This window comes from Onychomys torridus, chromosome 10 (assembly GCF_903995425.1).
Source record: "Onychomys torridus chromosome 10, mOncTor1.1, whole genome shotgun sequence".
In the NCBI taxonomy this organism is placed as follows: Eukaryota; Metazoa; Chordata; class Mammalia; order Rodentia; family Cricetidae; genus Onychomys; species Onychomys torridus.
Genome location: NC_050452.1, coordinates 63,522,529 through 63,540,745, shown reverse-complemented (window position 1 = coordinate 63,540,745; position 18,217 = coordinate 63,522,529). Strand labels below are relative to the sequence as shown.

The following is an 18,217-nucleotide window of genomic DNA, read 5'->3' as shown; positions in this document are numbered from 1 at the left end:
GGAAGTGTGACTTGAAACTTCATTAAATGTTGAAGTTTTCAAGCAGATGACTTTCTGTTCCTCCCAGTCCCTTCTAGTGCTCCTAGGCATTGTTTCAGTTTGGTGACTAGATTGTTTTCCCCATGTACTGTCCTGCTTCTGCCATCAGCGTCCCCTGGCAGTCACTTTCTGGATTTCACTTTACCAGGGACCACAGCTATAGAAACCTGGGATGGCGGGCCTTCCTGCGGTATTGGTGGGGTGTGACTCTGTAAACTGTCAGAGCTCAACAAGCGGTGATTCTTTGTATCAGGCTTCTTAAAGATCATTTTGAAGTCTTCAGCTTCTGTCTGCAGTATAGCCAGTAACCATTTAGTTACTAGTACATCAGCCAAAGTGGTTACAGTTCCAACGCTTGTCAGGTGAGGAGTCTAAGAAATCTGGTGGGTACTTTTCAGAGCCTCCACATAGATCATGGCAAATGCTGATGTGACTACACAGATGGGATCCTTCTCTTGTATCTCTTTGGGTTCCCTAAACATCTCAGTGTTTTATGAAATGCTTACTTCATTAAGAATTCATATACAGATTATATTCTAAGCCTAGAAACACCTAAGGAGGATGTGAAGAGCAATCCAGTACTGTCTTAATCAGTTTTGCAGGTGAAGAACTGAAGTTCTAGGGAAGTGAAAGTTCCAGAACTCAACCCAAATCCAGGCCTTGTGGCATCCAAGGTACCCTGGATGTCACTACTCTCTGCTTTTCCAAATAAACCAACAAGAAGACATAGCTTCTGGACACAGGCTATGCTTGTAACATTGTTTGCTGTTGCTGGTTAGGCACAAAATGTTCTTTTAATTGCTAGAGCACATGGGATCCTGAAGGGCTTCTGGGAAAATGGGACTCTAGTCCTTAGGTCCTTCTCAGAAGCTCTGGTTGATAAGCGGGAGCCACCATGCTGCCGCATATTTTCTAAGATCTATGTGATCTTCTTGAAAGAAACGCCCTTCCTCCGGAGGTCTCTGGAACTTGTATTAGGCCCTGCTGTAGATAACTGGGGGTTATTCAAAGTCAATGCAAGAGTATTTCAGCCCTGAATAGACAAGGACCTCACCCAAAGTCATTTGTTCTCATTAGTTGACTTGTATAGGCTGTTCTTACCACCCAGGGGGAAAGCTGGCAATGTCTCTAGACAATTTGGGTTGTCACACCTGGGAAAGGGCTGTGGGTATTAGTGTCAAGGCCAATTCTGCTGAACTTCCTACCATATACAAGATAGCACCTACTCCAAAGAATTAGTTGGCTCAAAATGTCAAAAGTACTCGGGCTTAGATTGTCTACAGTAAGTGTGGAGTGATGCTTAGCCTCCCTGCAGAGCCACATGTCAGCAGCAAGGGAGCTCAGGATGGGGGTGTATTTTGCTATCAGCATGGGCTTTCAGAAACTTGAGAAAGTAAGAGCACTTAGGGCTCCTCCCAGGAAGCCTCAAGTCAAAGGGTACAGATACTTTCCTTCCAGGAAAAACAAGAGCAAACAGCGGGCAGGAGACCCTCTTTCAAAGGGAGGACCCCCTAAACTGCAGCAATGAGGAAACAAGAAGCTGACAGCTTGGAGATTTAAGGAGTTTCATTTCACTTCCTTTTGCAGCAACTCTGGGGCAGGTGAGAAAGCTGAGCGCCATGCATAATAAACAGATAAAGGCGAAGAGCCCTGAATAAGTCCAGAAACCCATCTATCTAGTGGTAAAGCAGGAGCTAGAGCCAAGTCTTTTCATGCTGTGATGGGCTGAACTGTGTCCTCCTCATAGCCCACATTCATTATGGCAGCCTTGACCTCCAGTATTTGGAGGTCATTTGGGAACAAGGTTGTAGGGAACAACTCTGTGTGAGTGTGTGTGTGTGTGTGTGTGTGTGTGTGTGTGTGTTTCAGTTCTCTCTCTCCTTCCACTATGTGGATCTCCCCTTTCCCCTATGAAATGTAGGTCATCAGACTCGGTGGCAAACAGCAAGTGTCTTTTACCTGTTGAAGGATCCACGTGGTCCTTGTTGGAAGGTTTCACATAGGGAGGTAATTGAGGTTGAATTAAGTCACAAGGGTGGGAGTTGTGTCCTTTTATAGGTAGAGGAAAATACCTAGAGCTTCTTTCTCTCCATGTGAGTACACAGGAAAGACCACGTGAAGAAACAGGAAGCAAGGAGTAGAGCCCTCACCAGAAACCATCCTGCCACACCTGTGTCTTGGGCTTTCAGCTTTCAGAAAAATGTGAAAGAAATACTTGCTGTACAGATGGATAAAGATGCCAATAGCTAGCTTTGCACCAGGCTCTTCCAATTCTAGCTCACCATTTTATTGATAGTAAAGCCACTGATTAGCAACTCTGATTTTCTTTTTTCAGGCTTCAACCCATTTCATGTCTTTGTCCTACCTACAACCAGTCAGCATTTATGAAAGCTCTCCTTCCTTGATTCCTTGGTTTCTAAAGTACCACCTTCACTCTGTCTGAGTCTTAGGTCCCTTCTCTTGGGGCTTTATTGTGGGCAAGCAATCCACAAAGTTCAGGCTTTTTTTCTTTCTTCATCTTTTCTTTTCTTTTTCTTTTTGGTTTTTTGAGACAGGGTTTCTCTGTGTAACTTTGCGCCTTTCCTGGAACTCACTCTGTAGTCCAGGCTGGCCTTGAACTCACAGAGATCTGCCTGCCTCTGCCTCCCGAGTATTGGGATTAAAGGCATGCACTACCATTGCCTGGCAAAAGTTCAGTTTTTTATAGCATTCTTTTGTCTCTCTGAATATTTTTCCTGGGAAAGTTACCACAAGACCTATTTCTATCAGGACCTTAGTGTCTTCTACACTAAGAAATTCACAGAATAAACCTGTACTAAAGATCTGCTGAGTAAAGGAATAAACAGACAAATAAACACAGTATCTCTTGTGAGGTGATAATTTTAAAAACTAGATTTCTAGCCTAGACATCTTTTCTGAGTTCTAGACTTAATACACCAGTCAGTGACAATCCATAAGTGTCTTGCAACAGGCATCTCCCCAAATTCAATAATTTAGACACCTAGAAGCATTTATGCTCACAGAGGTTAGCAGTGGTCGGCCAGTGGTTGCTCTCAGCTCCATGATTCAGGCTGTCTGGACTCTTGCTATGAACTGAGGCTGGATGCAGGTTGGTTGCCTTAGGGCCAGGTGGTAGCACAGTGGCCACATGCAGCGTGCTTTTCTCCTGGCAGTGGTTAAGCTTCAGAAACTCATTTAAGGTCTCTGGCTACGTTCATACTCTCTAACGTTCCAGAGAACAAACTAAGTCTCAGGAAGAAGCCTATTATCAATGGGATGAGGAAGGACCTCTGGGTCAGTGAGGGAGTAAGAGGAAGTAAATGCTTGATCATTGAAACTAGCCTAACTGTGCCATATGCAAGGTGCTCACCTGTTTAAATGTTCTACAGGCTCCTTAATCATCTGTATGTTTGCTAAGAGTGGAGTCGGATTGTCCTGTCTCCATTCCAAATTTGGAGCCTGTCTACTTCTGTCAATTCTTTGATTTTTGTCCATTCCATCTTACAGAAGCCCCACTATTCTGGTCTACATTGCTGGACAGCTCTCCCCCTACAGACATGGGCCTGACTCATTCACGTGTTTTCTACACTTTTGAGATTCTCTATTGATGGCACGTCTAAATCCACTCCCCATCTCTCATTCTATGTGATATGTTGTCCTCCTGATTGTTGGCTGCCAAGGTCTCCTCGTTCTCTGTTTCAGCTTGTCTAAGTGGCAATGAGGAAACAGGACACTGGGTAGTCCTTCTAACCCCTGATGCTCGACATTGAAAATAATCTCCCCTCATCGGTCTTTCCTAGTGACAGTGTCTCTGGATTTGGCAATGAGATTGACATTAGGACCCTCCAAAGAAGAGAGAGGTAGGTTATTGGCTAATTTTGCTTTTCTATGGCCTGGTTTAGATTACATTTAAGAGCGCATGCACGTACACACACACACACACACACACACACACACACACACACACACACACGAACCTTGGTTCTAATTTCCCCTCTCATATTTACTTAGGTTGTTATCAGATAACTTGATAAGGACAAATGGGCCTTACTCCCAGTGGCTGGGGCCAGGAATAGCAAGTCCGGATGAATGCACTTTGGCTGTATGAAGAAGAAAAGCTTTCCAAGATGAATGTTGGCAGTATTGCTAGCTCTTGCCTGCTGTATTAATTTCTCCCTTAAAAGAAAGCTGACCTAATTTTTCCAGCCCAGAGCCCTAATGGACTCTTATTCAGAGGCCATCCTCCTTCTCCTACATAAAGAGCTGCATTGTATTTAATGATAAGCCTTTTAATGGAATTTGCTATTTCTGGGTCTCTGGGAACATGCCATTAATGAGCTTGCAAGTGCAAGGAACAGCAGATGCTTGAGGGGCATGCTTTTCAAGGACAGACTACCCTGGCAGGAAAATGAACAAAACCAGAAACAGGTTCTTTTTCACTCCCTTGGCTTTAACCAAACTCTGATCTAGATAAGCTTAGGCTTCAAAATTTGGATGCACCATACCGTCATCTCCTCACCCTAGCGCCTGTCTATGTGCCATTATCTACAAATGTTTCTCCCATAAATCTATCACAACTCTGCTGTGGATATCGCTCTGTATAAATAAAATGCTGTTTGGCCAGTGGCCAGACAGGAAGTATAAGCAGGACAAGAGAGAAGAGAATTCTGGGAGGTAGAAGGCTGGGGCAAAGAGACACTGCCAGCCACTGCCATGACAAGGAAAATGTAAGGTATAGGTAAGCCACGGGCCACGTGGCAAAGTATAGACTAATAGAAATGGGTTAATTTAAGATAGAAGAAGTAGATAACAAGAAGCCTGCCACAGGCATACAGTTTATAAGTAATATAAGCATCTGAGTGATTATTTTATACGTGGGTTGTGGGACCGAGGGGGCTTGGTGGCACCTGGAGAGAAGCTCTCCAGCTACACAACTTCATCTGTAAGATGTAAAACTAGACCGAGGGACACATAAACTAAGAAGCTAACGTTCCTGGAGCTGGTTTGGTCAATGCCCACGTAAAAGCCTGAAGAGAACAAGTGGAGGAAGATGGGAAGAACGGTTTGAGTTAGATCTTTTAACTTCCAGGGGCTGCGCAGCTTTGGGCCCAAATCTGCGTGTTTACACAGTAAAATAAAAGCCTGTTGTTAACCAGAGAGTTCCCTCTTTACAGAGCATCATACTTATCATCGCTTATTACTCCATGGACACTTCTAAATCGCACCTCTAAAGGAGAACAGCTCACCAAAGCACACACACTACCTGTGGTTGATGATCTCTGCGTTCTGTGCATCTCTTGCTGTTCACAGTGAGCTGGCACCCAGGAGTGACTTAGCATCCCATTTAGATTGGAATTCTGCTTACATGTCCATTCTTTAATCTGAATCTTACTGGTACTTCCCTGAACCCTAGCATCTTGCAATTCAAAGCCATCAGCTCACACTGATGAGTGAGTTCCCAGCAGTGTGTTAGAAGATATTGGTAATTTAAAGAGGAAGAAGGTCAAAATCAAACCACAGCAAACAAACATCCATTAAAACAACAACAAAAACCTGGATCATCTGAAAGAACGATCCATCTGTAGTCTGAAATGTTGCTTAAGCACATACTTAAAATGTGAGTTCTCCAACCATGGCTGATTGTGATCATTCCCAGAGAACTTCAGTAGTGTTGTGGGAAGAAAGAAGTCATTGGTGATGGTAGAGGGATGTAAAAGACTGTCTGTTCTCTGTGGTTGCCATATCAAATCACCTCACACTTGCTAGTTTAAAATAACAACTCAATTCACTCTGAATTCTAGGAACCAGGAGTCAAAAGTCCACATGGGTGCAAGATTTTCTCCCTTCTGAGCCTCACAGGAACAATTTATTCCTTGCCTCCTCCACTTTCTGGTGGCTCCAGGCATTCTTTGATATGTGGTGCCTCACCACAATCCTGCCTCAGTCTTCCTATGTCCTCTCCTTCCTCTGCGCCTTCTCCCATTCTGCCTTAAACCATCCTGTCTTTCTCTTCAAGGACACATGTTATGGAATTTAGGGCCCAGTCAAGTAATACAAGGCTGTGTAATCTCAGCCTTCCTATGAAAGACACCAAAATAATATGGATGTGTCATGGTATGTGTCTTAGTTTGAAGTTGCTGTGATAAAACACCCTGACCAAAGCAACTTAAGGGAGAAAAGATCTACCTTGGATTACATCTCCAGGGGGACTCAGACAATCATGCTGCTGAAACATGGCAGCAGGTAGGGAAGGCATGGAGGAGGAGCAGGGAGCTGTCTGGTCACATTTCATTCACACTCAGGAAGCAGAGAATAAACTGAAAGTGGGGTCTAGGTATAAAACCTGAAGACCTGCCCCCAGTGACCCACTTCTTCCAACAAGGCTCTACTTCCTAAAGGACCCATAACCTACCCAAACAGCACCTCAATTTGGAGAGCAAGTGTTCAGACACATGAGCTAGCCTCTGGGCAACATTTCACACTCAAATACACAGTAGGTGTGATGGCATAGTTGGAGACCTGGAGGAAGGCTGTTGTGATACAGGAGATAACATTTAGGGGAGAGAAAGCCACCTCCAGTGATGATGGTAAATAACTTATTATAGATGAACAGATTTCATTCTAAGTGAACCTGGGATTTCACTTCAAAACAAACCATTATTGGGTTTTAGATTTTTTTTAGTTATATGCTTTGGTTTATATTAGAAGACTGTTCTTGCCACAATCTGAGGGGCAAAAGGGATCAAAGGGAATGCCGCAGCAGGAGTTGAGGGCCAGAGGTGAAGATCTGGACTACCGTGTGGAGGTAGAAATGAAGAATAGAAGCAGACTGATTGTTTTATGGGATAAAGTCTTAAGAAATTGATTCAGAGCTACATTAAAAAGGACAGACATAAGTCCAGTTTTTTGTTTCTATTTTTAATAGTTTTATGAAGATACAATTTTTATACCAGGCAACTTTTCCTTATATAGTGAAATGACATTCAGTATAGTGAGTTACAGAGATATCACTGTTTAACTTCAGAACATGCTTTACCCTCAAATGAAACCCTGAGGCTGAAAAAGGTGCTGCATGCCTTTAATCCCAGCACTCAGGAGGCAGAGGCAGGTGGATCTCTGTGGGTTTGATACCAGCCAGGTCTACACAATGGGTTATAGGCCAGCCAGGGATACACAGTGAGACTGAAAAAAAAAAAAGAAAAAAGAAAGAAAAAGAAACCCTAGCTACTCTCCATAGCATATCTGAACTGAATTCCTTAGCATTTATACCTGCCAATTTTTGTGTATATATTTTGTATGTATTTCCTTCACCTGCTCCTTGGTGACAGACATTTAGTTTGTTTCTACATTTTAGCAATATAAGTAATATTTCTATGAACATTCACATAAAATTTTTTATGGAGACAGGTGTTTTCATTTCTCTTGGGTACTGAGGAATGTAATTGTTAGATCATATAACATTTCTGTTTAACTATTTAGGGAACTGTTGAGGCCATTTTTTTTAAGTGGCCACATCATTTTGGATTTTTAGGAGGGTTTGAGATCACTCTGCTTGCTGCTGTGTGGAGAAAAGACTGAAAGAAGGCTGTAGAGTGGAGATGGGGAAGGAGAGAGAGGTCTAGAATGGCAAAGTTGAAACATCTTAGTAGGGTTCAAGCACACTCAGCTTAGGAGCACTGCATACTGTTTCATGGTATGATGCAAAGGATAGTGAGGAATGGGCATGTTTACATCACGGGTTATATCATTAAATTATAAGATTCCAACGGAGTGGGCTTGTTAAAACAGATCTGTAGTTTTCAAAGTACAACTGCTTAAACAAGCTTGTCCCCAAGCAAGCTTCTACAAGCACAGGGATATTTTCAGAGAAGTAGATGGAGTCAAGTTGGAGGGTGTAATAAAACTTGCAACTCCTTTAGCCCAAGAAGACACAGGACTCAAATGGCAGCCTGTGACAGAGGATGCCTTTGGCAAAAGGCATCACTCCTATTGCCTCATGGTACTTCCCGGCCAAGGCCAGAGAAGGGCTTGCTTTCCTCCAGTTCACTGGGGTAACAGTTCACTCCTCAGTTTACTGTTTTGTGTTCAACCTCTACAGTGCACCAGGTTCAGGATGGGAAGTCAAACAGCGGCCAGGGCCAAGACCTGGCTGACACTGGATTGTAACACCTCTTATGTTAGGAAGCCTCATGACAAATCACCAGGGTAGAATCCAGTTTAGGGTAACCATTTGTAAAGTTTATAACTAGCAGCGCGTGTGCACATGTGTGTGTGTGTGTGTGTGTGTGTGTGTGTGTGTGTGTGTGTAACTAGGGACTGTTATAGAGCCTTGTGTATGCTAGGCAAGCACAATGCCTTCGACTTACACCCCAAGCTTTTTAAAATTCCAATTTGAAACAAGGCTAACTAAGTTGCCTAGGCAACTCATTACATAGCTGGGGCAAGCTTTGAACTTGCAATGCTTTTGTCTCCCCTCAGTGTCTCAAACAGCTGGGGTTATAGATATATGCTATAATACCCAACAAATGGCTATATTTTTAGAAGCTTTCCAGGTAGTTTTCATGTGCATTTTGGATTTTGGATCATTTGATTATAGTAGCATAATGCTACTATACATAAAATTATGGATTTTACTATTTTAGGAGATATATTACTATATTTTCTTAGGAATCAGTACAATGAAAGAAATCTTAACTAAATACATGGGAAGAACTTTTAATGCATGTGGCTGGTTTGCCTGCATGTAAGCTATGTGTACCATGTGTGAGGAGTACTCTCAGAGGCTAGAGGGTGTAAGATCCCTTGGGACTGGAGTTACAGATGGCTGTGGGCTAACATGTGGGTCTAGAAATCAACCCAGGGTCCCCTGAAGAGGAGATTGTGCTCTTAACTGCTGAGCCATCTCTCCAGCCCCATATGTGGAGGAAATTTTAACAGAATTTATCAAACTTAGTAAGGTTCTATTTTGTGCCAGTTACTATATCAACTGCTAGAGAAACAGATGGATAAGGAAAATGAATTATCATATAATAAACACATTTAAAATAAAAAGATTTTCAAAGGCTTTTTTTAGAGGAAGGGGAACTTAAAAGATAAATGTGATCCCACTTTTAAAGACAAAGCCATTTAAGGAAAGGAAAGAGGAGGAAAAAAGAGGGATGACTATGTATTCACAAAAGCCAAGGCATGAAGTACACCCAGATGTCCACTGGTGGATGAAAATGTGTTATCTGTACACACCAGCATCCTATCCACTCATAAAACAGGATAAAATCCTGTCATTTGCTGCATCAGGAATGGAGCTGGAATGCAGTATTGAAGCTGGAGGAAGTTCGGCACAGAAAGACAAACAGTGCATCTTCTTACTTACATGTAGCAGCTGAAATGATCAATTTCATGAAGGTGCAAAGTGGAATAATGGTCACCAAAGGCTAAGGAAGGTAAGAGGAAGGAGAGGGCTGGTATTGAGTATAGAGGGCCGGTTGGGATAGATGGAATGCCTTCTATTCTAATGTTCCAGAGAACCACAGGTAAACCATGGTGGACAACAAATAATTGTGTCTTTCAAAACAGCTAGAAAAGAATTTGAATCATCTCACCACAAAGAAACAGGGTGATGGAGACACCAGCTATCCTAGGGTGACCATACATATTGCATACTTGAGTCATCACAGTGGGACTCACAAATACATACAGAAGTTTTATGCATTTTTAATTTTCTTCTTCTTCTTCTTCTTCTTCTTCTTCTTCTTCTTCTTCTTCTTCTTCTTCTCCTTCTCCTTCTCCATCTCCTCCTCCTCCTTCTCCTTTTTATTATTATTATTATTATTATTATTATTATTATTATTATTATTATTTTGGTTTTTGTAGACAGGGTTTCTCTGTAGTTTTGGTGCCTTCCTTGATCTAATTCTGTACACCAGGCTGGCCTCGAACTCTCAGAGATCCTCCTGGCTCTGCCTCCCTAGTGCTGGGATTAAAGGCATGTGCCACTGCTGCCCTGCGTATTTTTAATTTTTAAAAAATTAAAGATAAGCATAAAGAGTGCAAGGTAAGTACAAAACAAAGCCTGGAATTGTATTTGAGTATCATTTCAGAATTTGGAATAAGGGTATGGAGTCAGAAATTTTGCTGAAAAAGTGAACTGGAGAATGTAGAATTGTATAATGACTTTGGGAAACCTCCTAGTTTCTTAGAAAGCTAAACAGAAATTTAGTGTAGACATGAACAATTTTATTTTTAAGTTTGTATCTAAAGGCACATAATGACTTGTGTATGAATATAAAATGTTCATAGCAATACTGTTTATGATAGCCACAAAAGTGGACTCCAAAATTATCAATTGACAAAAGGATAAATAAAAAACCAGGTAGCTATACAAGAGATACATGCATGAACAATAAAAAAAGTATGAATAGAGAATGAGCTAGAACATGATGGTCCTGAAAGGAAAAGCCAGGAATAAAGGACTAAAGATTGTATGATTTCATCTACATGAAATGCCCCGAGAGACAAACCTGGAGATTTGGGCTGGAGAGAAGGCTCAGTGGCTAAGAACAACCATGGAAAGCAGAGTTCAAATTCTAGCACACTTACAACAAGCTGTAACACCAGCTCTGAAATGGGTAGAGACAAAGGAGAACTGAGCTTTGCTGGAGGCTAGCCTACATATGAAAACTAGAGCCTCTTGGTTCAGGAAGAGCCCTTGCCTCATCGGAATAGGCAGGGAGTGACAAAGGCGGATACTTGACTTTTCTTCTGACCACCAGCATGTCCACACAAAACGAGTGTATATAATTACTCAGACACATGCGCACAGAAATAATTATATAAGTACATCTTTTGGGAAAGAGCAGAAAAGAATGAAAGGATGCTTAGTGATGGGGGTGTGAATAGCAACTAACTTGCAATGAACATAAGAAATGGACTCGTGCCGGGCGGAGGTGTGGCGCACGCCTTTAATCCCAGCACTCAGGAGGCAGAGCCAGACGGATCTCTGTGAGTTCAAGACCAGCCTGGTCTACAGAGCGAGATCCAGGACAGGCACCAAAACTACACGGAGAAACTCTGTCTCGGGGGGAAAAAAAAAGAAAGAAGAAAGAAAGAGAAGAGAAATGCACTTGGTCTCCAAGTAGACTTTGTTTATGGATCACTGACTAAAAAGCATGTTGAATTTTACTAACAGATGAAGAAAGTGTTTTGTTGTTGTTGGAAAATTCACTTAGATAATTTTAATAGCAACACCATAGTTAAGTAACTATGTTGAAATATTAAAGACAATTCTGGACTGAGACAATTCTGAGACTGAGTTGAATAAAGCCCTGAGCACTCAAACCAGTAACAGAACATAAATCATTTCACTAATCTTACCGAACATGAAGTTAGAGGCCAAGGAAGCAAAGAGAAAAAATGGTAAAGGAAAACCACAAATTATGATGGAAGAATAACAGTAATCCCTTGGATCAAATTCATCTATCAAAGAAAAACTCATGGAAATATTAAATGTACAAATGTGGGATTGTGTCTGCCTTCTATTCTGCTGGGTCTTCATGACTTAGCAAATAATAGGTATTCCATAAATATTACTGAATAGAACCATTACCCAATCACACTGAAATGATCTGTGTGTTTGATGTACTACAGAGGAAAGGGCTGTGTCCTAGGGATTCTATGGCTGTGGTAAAACACTATCACATAAACAACTTGAAGAAGAAAACGTTTATTTCATCTTATGGTTTGGAGTCCATCATCCAGGGAAGTCAGGGAAAGAACTTGGAGGCAGAAACTAAAGCAGAGGCCATGGAGGAATGTTTACTGGCTTGCCCAGACTGCTTTCTTGTAGTACCCACGACCACCTGTCCAGGGATGGCACCACCCACAGTCAGCTGGGCCCTCCAACTGTAATTAAAAACTGCACTGCAGACTTGCCCACAGGGAAATCTTATGGAGGCATTTTCTCAATTAAGAGTCCCTTACCCCAAATGACTCTATTAGCCAGGACAGGAGGTGCCTAGGTTTCATGGCACCAATATTCAGCATATGGGACAGGAAAGATGGCTCAATGGTTAACAGTACTTGCTGCTTTTCCAGGGTATCTGGGTTTGATTCCCAGCAGCCACATACCCGTAACTCTAGCTCCTTGGAAGCCCACAGCTTCTGACTTCCATGGGCACCCACCCAATGGAGTGTATAAACAGACAGACATGTACAGGTAAATAAAAATAATAAAAGTGTTTAAAAGATTCAATGTTTTAAATACAGCAGGCACTCCTAGTGTGATAGTAAATCATCAGTATCACAATTCAAGGACAATTTCTTTCATAAAATTTTTCTTGTTTCTGCACACAATGTCATACTCTGTTTCTACTTTCATAGAACTCATAATTTGAACTATCACATGTAGCAATTGTTATGCGTTTCAAATTTCTCTTACTATTTGAAATCTTGCTTCCCTTCAAAAACATTTTAGCATTTTGAAGACAGGGAAGGTGCCGTATACTATAATTGCCTTTCCAGGTACTGAAATAAATTTTATATAATAAACTTAAGTTTTTATTGTTGGTGCCATTAGGTAAGTATGGGTTACACATAATGTTACAAGTCAAGGCTTCCAAGAAGAGACTGTTTGGAGATGAGCTCATGTGCAAAGAATATGAAGAGGTTAATGGCAGGAAAGGAGACCACAGCTAGTGGTGTTCTGTTTCAAGTCTGTGTTGTATTTTTTTCTGGCAAAGCAGTGCAGTAAGGATGCCTACCCATCTTCAAAAGAGCAGGTGTGGGAGGGACGTGAGAGGAAGACGTTTAGGAAAGAGGGCAGGACATGCCCTTCGTTCTACTCTGGACAACCCCTGGAGCTGCTCTTCTATTGGTAGGCACATTGTGGCAGGGGTCTGAGGCCAAAAGGAAAATCCCAAGTAAACAGCTAATTTAATGCACTCAAACTCTTTAGGAAAGACAGGGAGGGTGTTTTCTGTTTACAGACATGTGGAGGGAATCTTCGAGTTGTTCCTAAATGGGAAATTGCAAGGGATTAACAACCTGTGTTGGTGACATCTCACACAGCCTCGATATATTCAAACAGGACCCTGAGATAAAGTAGGGAGATGGGTTGGCTGACCTCCCAAGGTCTTTTCCATTCCCACAGTTATCTATCGAATCCCACATTTTTCCCATTTATGCTTGCACACTTGCCAGCAGTCAGTTTTATAGTAAGTCCTCTGGGCTGTCTTCCAGGGTTAGTACACTGCCACACAAGGCTGCTAGCACTCAAGCAATGATCGAAATAGTTGTTGAATGAAGGAATAAATGAATTGTGCTTAAATAGGGCTCACATGATCTCCCCAGCTGTAGGGCATAGAGGACTGGTAAGGGAGTATAAACACACACACACACACACACACACACACACACACACACACTCACACACACACACTCTAACCTTGGGAAAGCACAGCCCACCTGCTCAGCAAGCAGGCTGCGGGAGTTTCCTTGGCAAGGATCCTGTCTGCTGCTTCCAAATGCTGTATACAGAAGGTCACTTCACTCAGATATAGGACAGCTTCCCTTGGTCTCTGAGACAAAGTTTGTCGAGCTTCAGTGCGGGTCTCCCCTGGGGTGCGTCCGCACTCCCACCCCTACTCCGAGTGCCCCTGGCGCACAGCTGGTCCTCCCGCAGCGCCCCGCCTTACCTTGGTGAGCTGAGCGATTTTCTTGCACATTTTCACGTGCATCTCGGGATCACAGTCCATTCTCCAGCCCGAGCCAGCGCGGGCGTCGGCTTTAGAGCTGGCGCAGGTTCCTGGAGGCTGGATTTTGCTGTTGAGGGCAGATGCCATGGCTTTAAGGCGCCCTGCACTGAATAGCTCTGGCTGGTGCTCTCCCTGCTGGCCTTGTGCACGTGCGTGCGAGCGCGGGCGTGAGGACTTTCTCCAGAGAGGTGGCACTGCGGTCTTGCCAGCACAGCAGCGTGGCTCCCCTTTCCGGAGGTGTCTCCCTCCCGGGCCCACTCGCGCACCCACCTTCCTCTGCTCGTGCTCGTTCGCTGGCTAGCTGGCTCACGGGCACCCGCACCCTGCAGCGTGGCGCTGGCGCCCTGCACGTGGGGTTCACAATCTGCGGATGTATCCGAGAGGGTGCGGGTTACACTTGCAAGAGGACAGCTTCTGAGGGGTGTTCTGGAGGGAAGGAGGTTGCCCTGGACGGTAGTTTTCCTGGGCAACTGGGTGGCACGGGGGGGGGGGGGGGGCTCCCAACTCCGCTAGGAGCGATCCAGCCCGTGGTGGATAGCCTAAGCTAAGAGGAAAAAATGCTGGCCTTAGTCCCTAGCAGACCTGTGAGTCCGAATAAAAATACCCCCAAATCCTGTGAATTGGCAGTAGATGGGACAGGTGAGACAGCGGGTCCGTTACCTGCAGCCCTGATGCTTGGAGGGTGAGTAGGTAGGAGGCGGGATGCTGAGGGGCAGGAGGTAGGATGGGAGGGCTAACCACTCTGATTCAAGGAGGTTGGGATCCAGAGCTCAAGATGGGACAGTGCTGGAGCCTCAGAACCACAGAGCTGGACTAACTGGGAGCGCCCCTAACCCCCTTCCCAAGCTTGGACAGGAGCCTGCTCAGTGCCAAATGCTAGAGATCTCCAGCAATGGCAAGTCCAAGGCCAATAGTAACCGAAACGGGGGCGGGGTGGGGTGGGGGACCCACATAACCCACAGTAGGGAAAGGATTAGCAGCACAGAAAAAGTCCTGCGGGAGGTGTAGAGAGGGTGGTAGCGGGTAGGCAGAAGGGAAGGAAGGCACAAGGAGCATCAGGTGGGGCTGAACAGCCACGCCTAGCCAGTTAAAGGGAAGCGGCCCATCAAACTGTGCCATTATCTCGTACAGACCTGAGGCTGAATCTGGTCGCATTTTGAAGTTGCTGCCTTTAGTTTGGGAAGGAGGTGGGTAGTGAGCTAAAGAACCAAAGTCCTTCTTGCTTTCTTTGCTTTTAAACAGTAAACTTTGGAAAATACGATAGAACCCAGGTCAGATTTTTCTGAAGTGTGAATAGCGCCATCATTATGAGTTTTCATGGCTAATATATTTTCTTTTACAAACTGTCTGAGCTTCCGTACCGGAGGTGATAATACTCGTTTTTATAGGTGAGGTAAATTAACAGTTGGGTGTGAAATGGAGACACTGGTACTACTACTGCGGAGTCATCCCCACTTTCCCAGGCATTCACAGGACCCGCAATGGCCACCAAGAGAGTCTTAAGCCTTATCCTAGAACTCCTTGGGACAAAATCTCGGGCCATCAGGGCCAGGAGTCCATTATTAAAAACAAGCTCCCTATTTAATTCCCAGTTGTATAGAATGCCATCTGTAGGATCTTAATAATACACCAACTTTTACAGGAATTCAACCACTGTGCTAATGAGAAGAAAATTAGCCGTCATGGAACCAGAACACTGAACCAAAAATTATTCGCCATTTTGGATTATTGCTTCAGTGGCCCTGTGACTCATGGTATTTGGGTGTGAACACACACGCACCACAATAGTCACATTCCTGGTGAGTCTCCTAACATGTGCAAGCACTTGAGTACTACATTGTAATAAAGTTAATCATACATATTATTTAATTGTAATTTCATCCCTTTCATTTCTACTTTGCATTAACATTGAGAAATTGAGCTAATTTTAAAATATGTGTTGAGGCTGGGTATGGTGGCAAACTCCTGAAATCCAAGCACTCTGAGTCAGAAGCATAGTTCCTCAATCTTCTCTCCCAAGGGAGATGTAAAAACAAAACACCTTGTCACAAAATGACAACATTTGTACTGAGATTTCATTAAGCATATTCATGTAACACCACATAGAATATGGCATTTTGGAATAAAATGTGTTGAGGCAAAAATACAATGGGGTTACATAAAATATTAATATGATTATTAGGAGCACCACAATTTGTTTTGGAAATAGCTGCCTATAAGTACTTGGTAATATTGTTTCCAGCTTCCTACCTTAAAATTGTGCTAGAAGCAATAGATGTGGAGCCTAGTGAAAAAAGAAGAGAGGTAGGCACAAACTCTTACTCAGTTCAGGAAACAATCAGTTTGCAAAGTCCATTGATTGACTTTAGAGTACATGGAGATAATGAATCTGGCATTACTATAGTTTTACTTCTGGTCTTTTACTAGAGTTCAAATAAATGGAACTCTCCAATACTCAAAGGAGGAATGGACCTGAAACTTTCTAGTTACATTTGTAACAAATTTTCCTCACTGAAAGCAAATATTTAAATATAATTAAGTATTGGTAATGCAGTTGATAGACAGTTGAATGTTGAAATACAGCTATATCTTTTAAAATAAATCCAAAATTTAGTATGCATGGGTGTTTTGCCTGTATGTATGTCTGTGAACCATATGCATTCCTGGTGCCTGCAGAGGCAAGGAGGGAGTTACAGATGGTTGGGAGTTGCTGTGTGAGTGCTGGGAATTGAACCAGGGGCCTCTGCAACAGCCAGTGCCAATAACCTCAAAGTCATTCTCCAGCCCTCAAATTGTTATTTCTTATTTCTCTTTCTAGATCTTACCACTGCATTATTTTAATCATTTTATGGTGTCACTATAATACACACACACACACACACACACACACACACACTCACTCACACGTCACCAAGAGCATTTACACGGAGCTAGAAACTCTCAAGTCTCAGCAAATCCTCCAGTCATTAGGAACTTGATTAAGTGAGTACTGTGCCTCCCCACCTCAGAAACTTTGATTCCCTAGGACTTCTGTTATGGGGCTGTGGAGCACTGAAGACACGAATTTGAATATTGCTTTAATGACACAAGCAAGCCCTGGCAGTTGCCCCTGTCTTCTTGCTTTGTAATGTTTCCCTCACCCCTTCTCCGATTCCAGCTCCGTCGGCCTTCAAGCGTGGCTCAAGTTACAACTCCTGAATCCTAGGTAGCCCTGGCACGACTATGCCAGGCAGAGATATTTGAGCTCCCCAGCAGTAGTCCTTTGATGAAACTTTTGGGATATTACATTTTACTAGTGTATTATGATTACTACTCTGATATTTTAAATGAAACAATAGAAACAAATATTTTAGAATTGTTTTTTTCATTTTGAAGTTTGTGATTCAGAAGTTTAGTTTTCGGTTCAGTTTCAACACTGATTTTAATAACTATTATAACTTAAACACCTATAAAACTTCATAAACTTGAGGGAAGGATTTCAGTACAAATACTTCCTAAGTTAAATGATCAACTATGTAACCAGATTCACCAGTTTGTATGAGAGACTTTGTAGCAATTTGTTCAAACTTAGTAGTTATGTTTTCCTTGACTAATCGATTCTTAGGAGTTATTCACAAACTACTGCATTTAAACACATTTTTTTGTAATAGGTAATGTGTTCATAAGGTACAATATTAAACATGAAAAAAATGAAGTCTCCCTCAAAGCTCTGTTGTTAGTCTTCAGCTCTCTCCTACGGACAACCACACCTGGACATTGAAAGCAAGATTCTGAACCACTGTGTACTTAAACATCACACTGAATGAGGAAGCCCATAGTTCTCCCATACTGTATCACCTCCCATTCACCAGCCTTATTTGATTAGAATTTCACTAGGGACTATAGGAATCATGAATATGAGGGCAGCAAGAGTTATTCCTACTAGCTACATAACCTCTTCACTTAGGATTTTTTTTAAGTTTTTAAACCTTCTATTTTTATTTTATGTGAAGTGGTGTTCTGCTTACCTGTATATCTGTATACCGTGTGTGTTGGATCCCGTGAGACTGGAGTTTCGGACAGTTGTGCACTACCATGTAGGTGCTGGAAGTCGGACCTAGATCCGAGAGCAAACAGTGCTCTTAACCCACAAGCCATCTGTCCAACCCCCTGACTTCAGATTTTAGCACGCTCTACAATATCTAGGGTTGCAATGAAGTCTGGGTCTGGGTTGGCGGACCTAACACTACCCCGAGGCACTGGTTTGGCCTTTGGCAGGCTAAACAGTAGCTGCCTCCTTCTCTTGTTCTGACACTCCTACAATTGTAAAAGAGCAAAGCAATGGTTCTGTGTTAGAGAAACAGCGAATTTAGTGACTGTATTATTTCACTCTTCCATCAGTAATACATGGAAGTGCATGTTGGTATATAGATTTTCAAATACTTTATGTT

General features: G+C 42.9%; 1 protein-coding gene across 1 annotated transcript in view; it reads right to left on the bottom strand.

Moving 5' to 3' along the window:
* The window catches only part of Fam184b (family with sequence similarity 184 member B), a 101,014-nt gene extending 86,928 nt beyond the window's left edge, over positions 1-14,086 (bottom strand). Inside the window, exon 1 of the mRNA XM_036201602.1 lies at positions 13,728-14,086. Coding sequence (XP_036057495.1) covers positions 13,728-13,874 — 147 coding nt within the window. The 5' untranslated portion in view covers positions 13,875-14,086. The remainder of the gene's footprint in view (positions 1-13,727) is intronic.
* Positions 14,087-18,217: the final 4,131 nt, after the last annotated feature.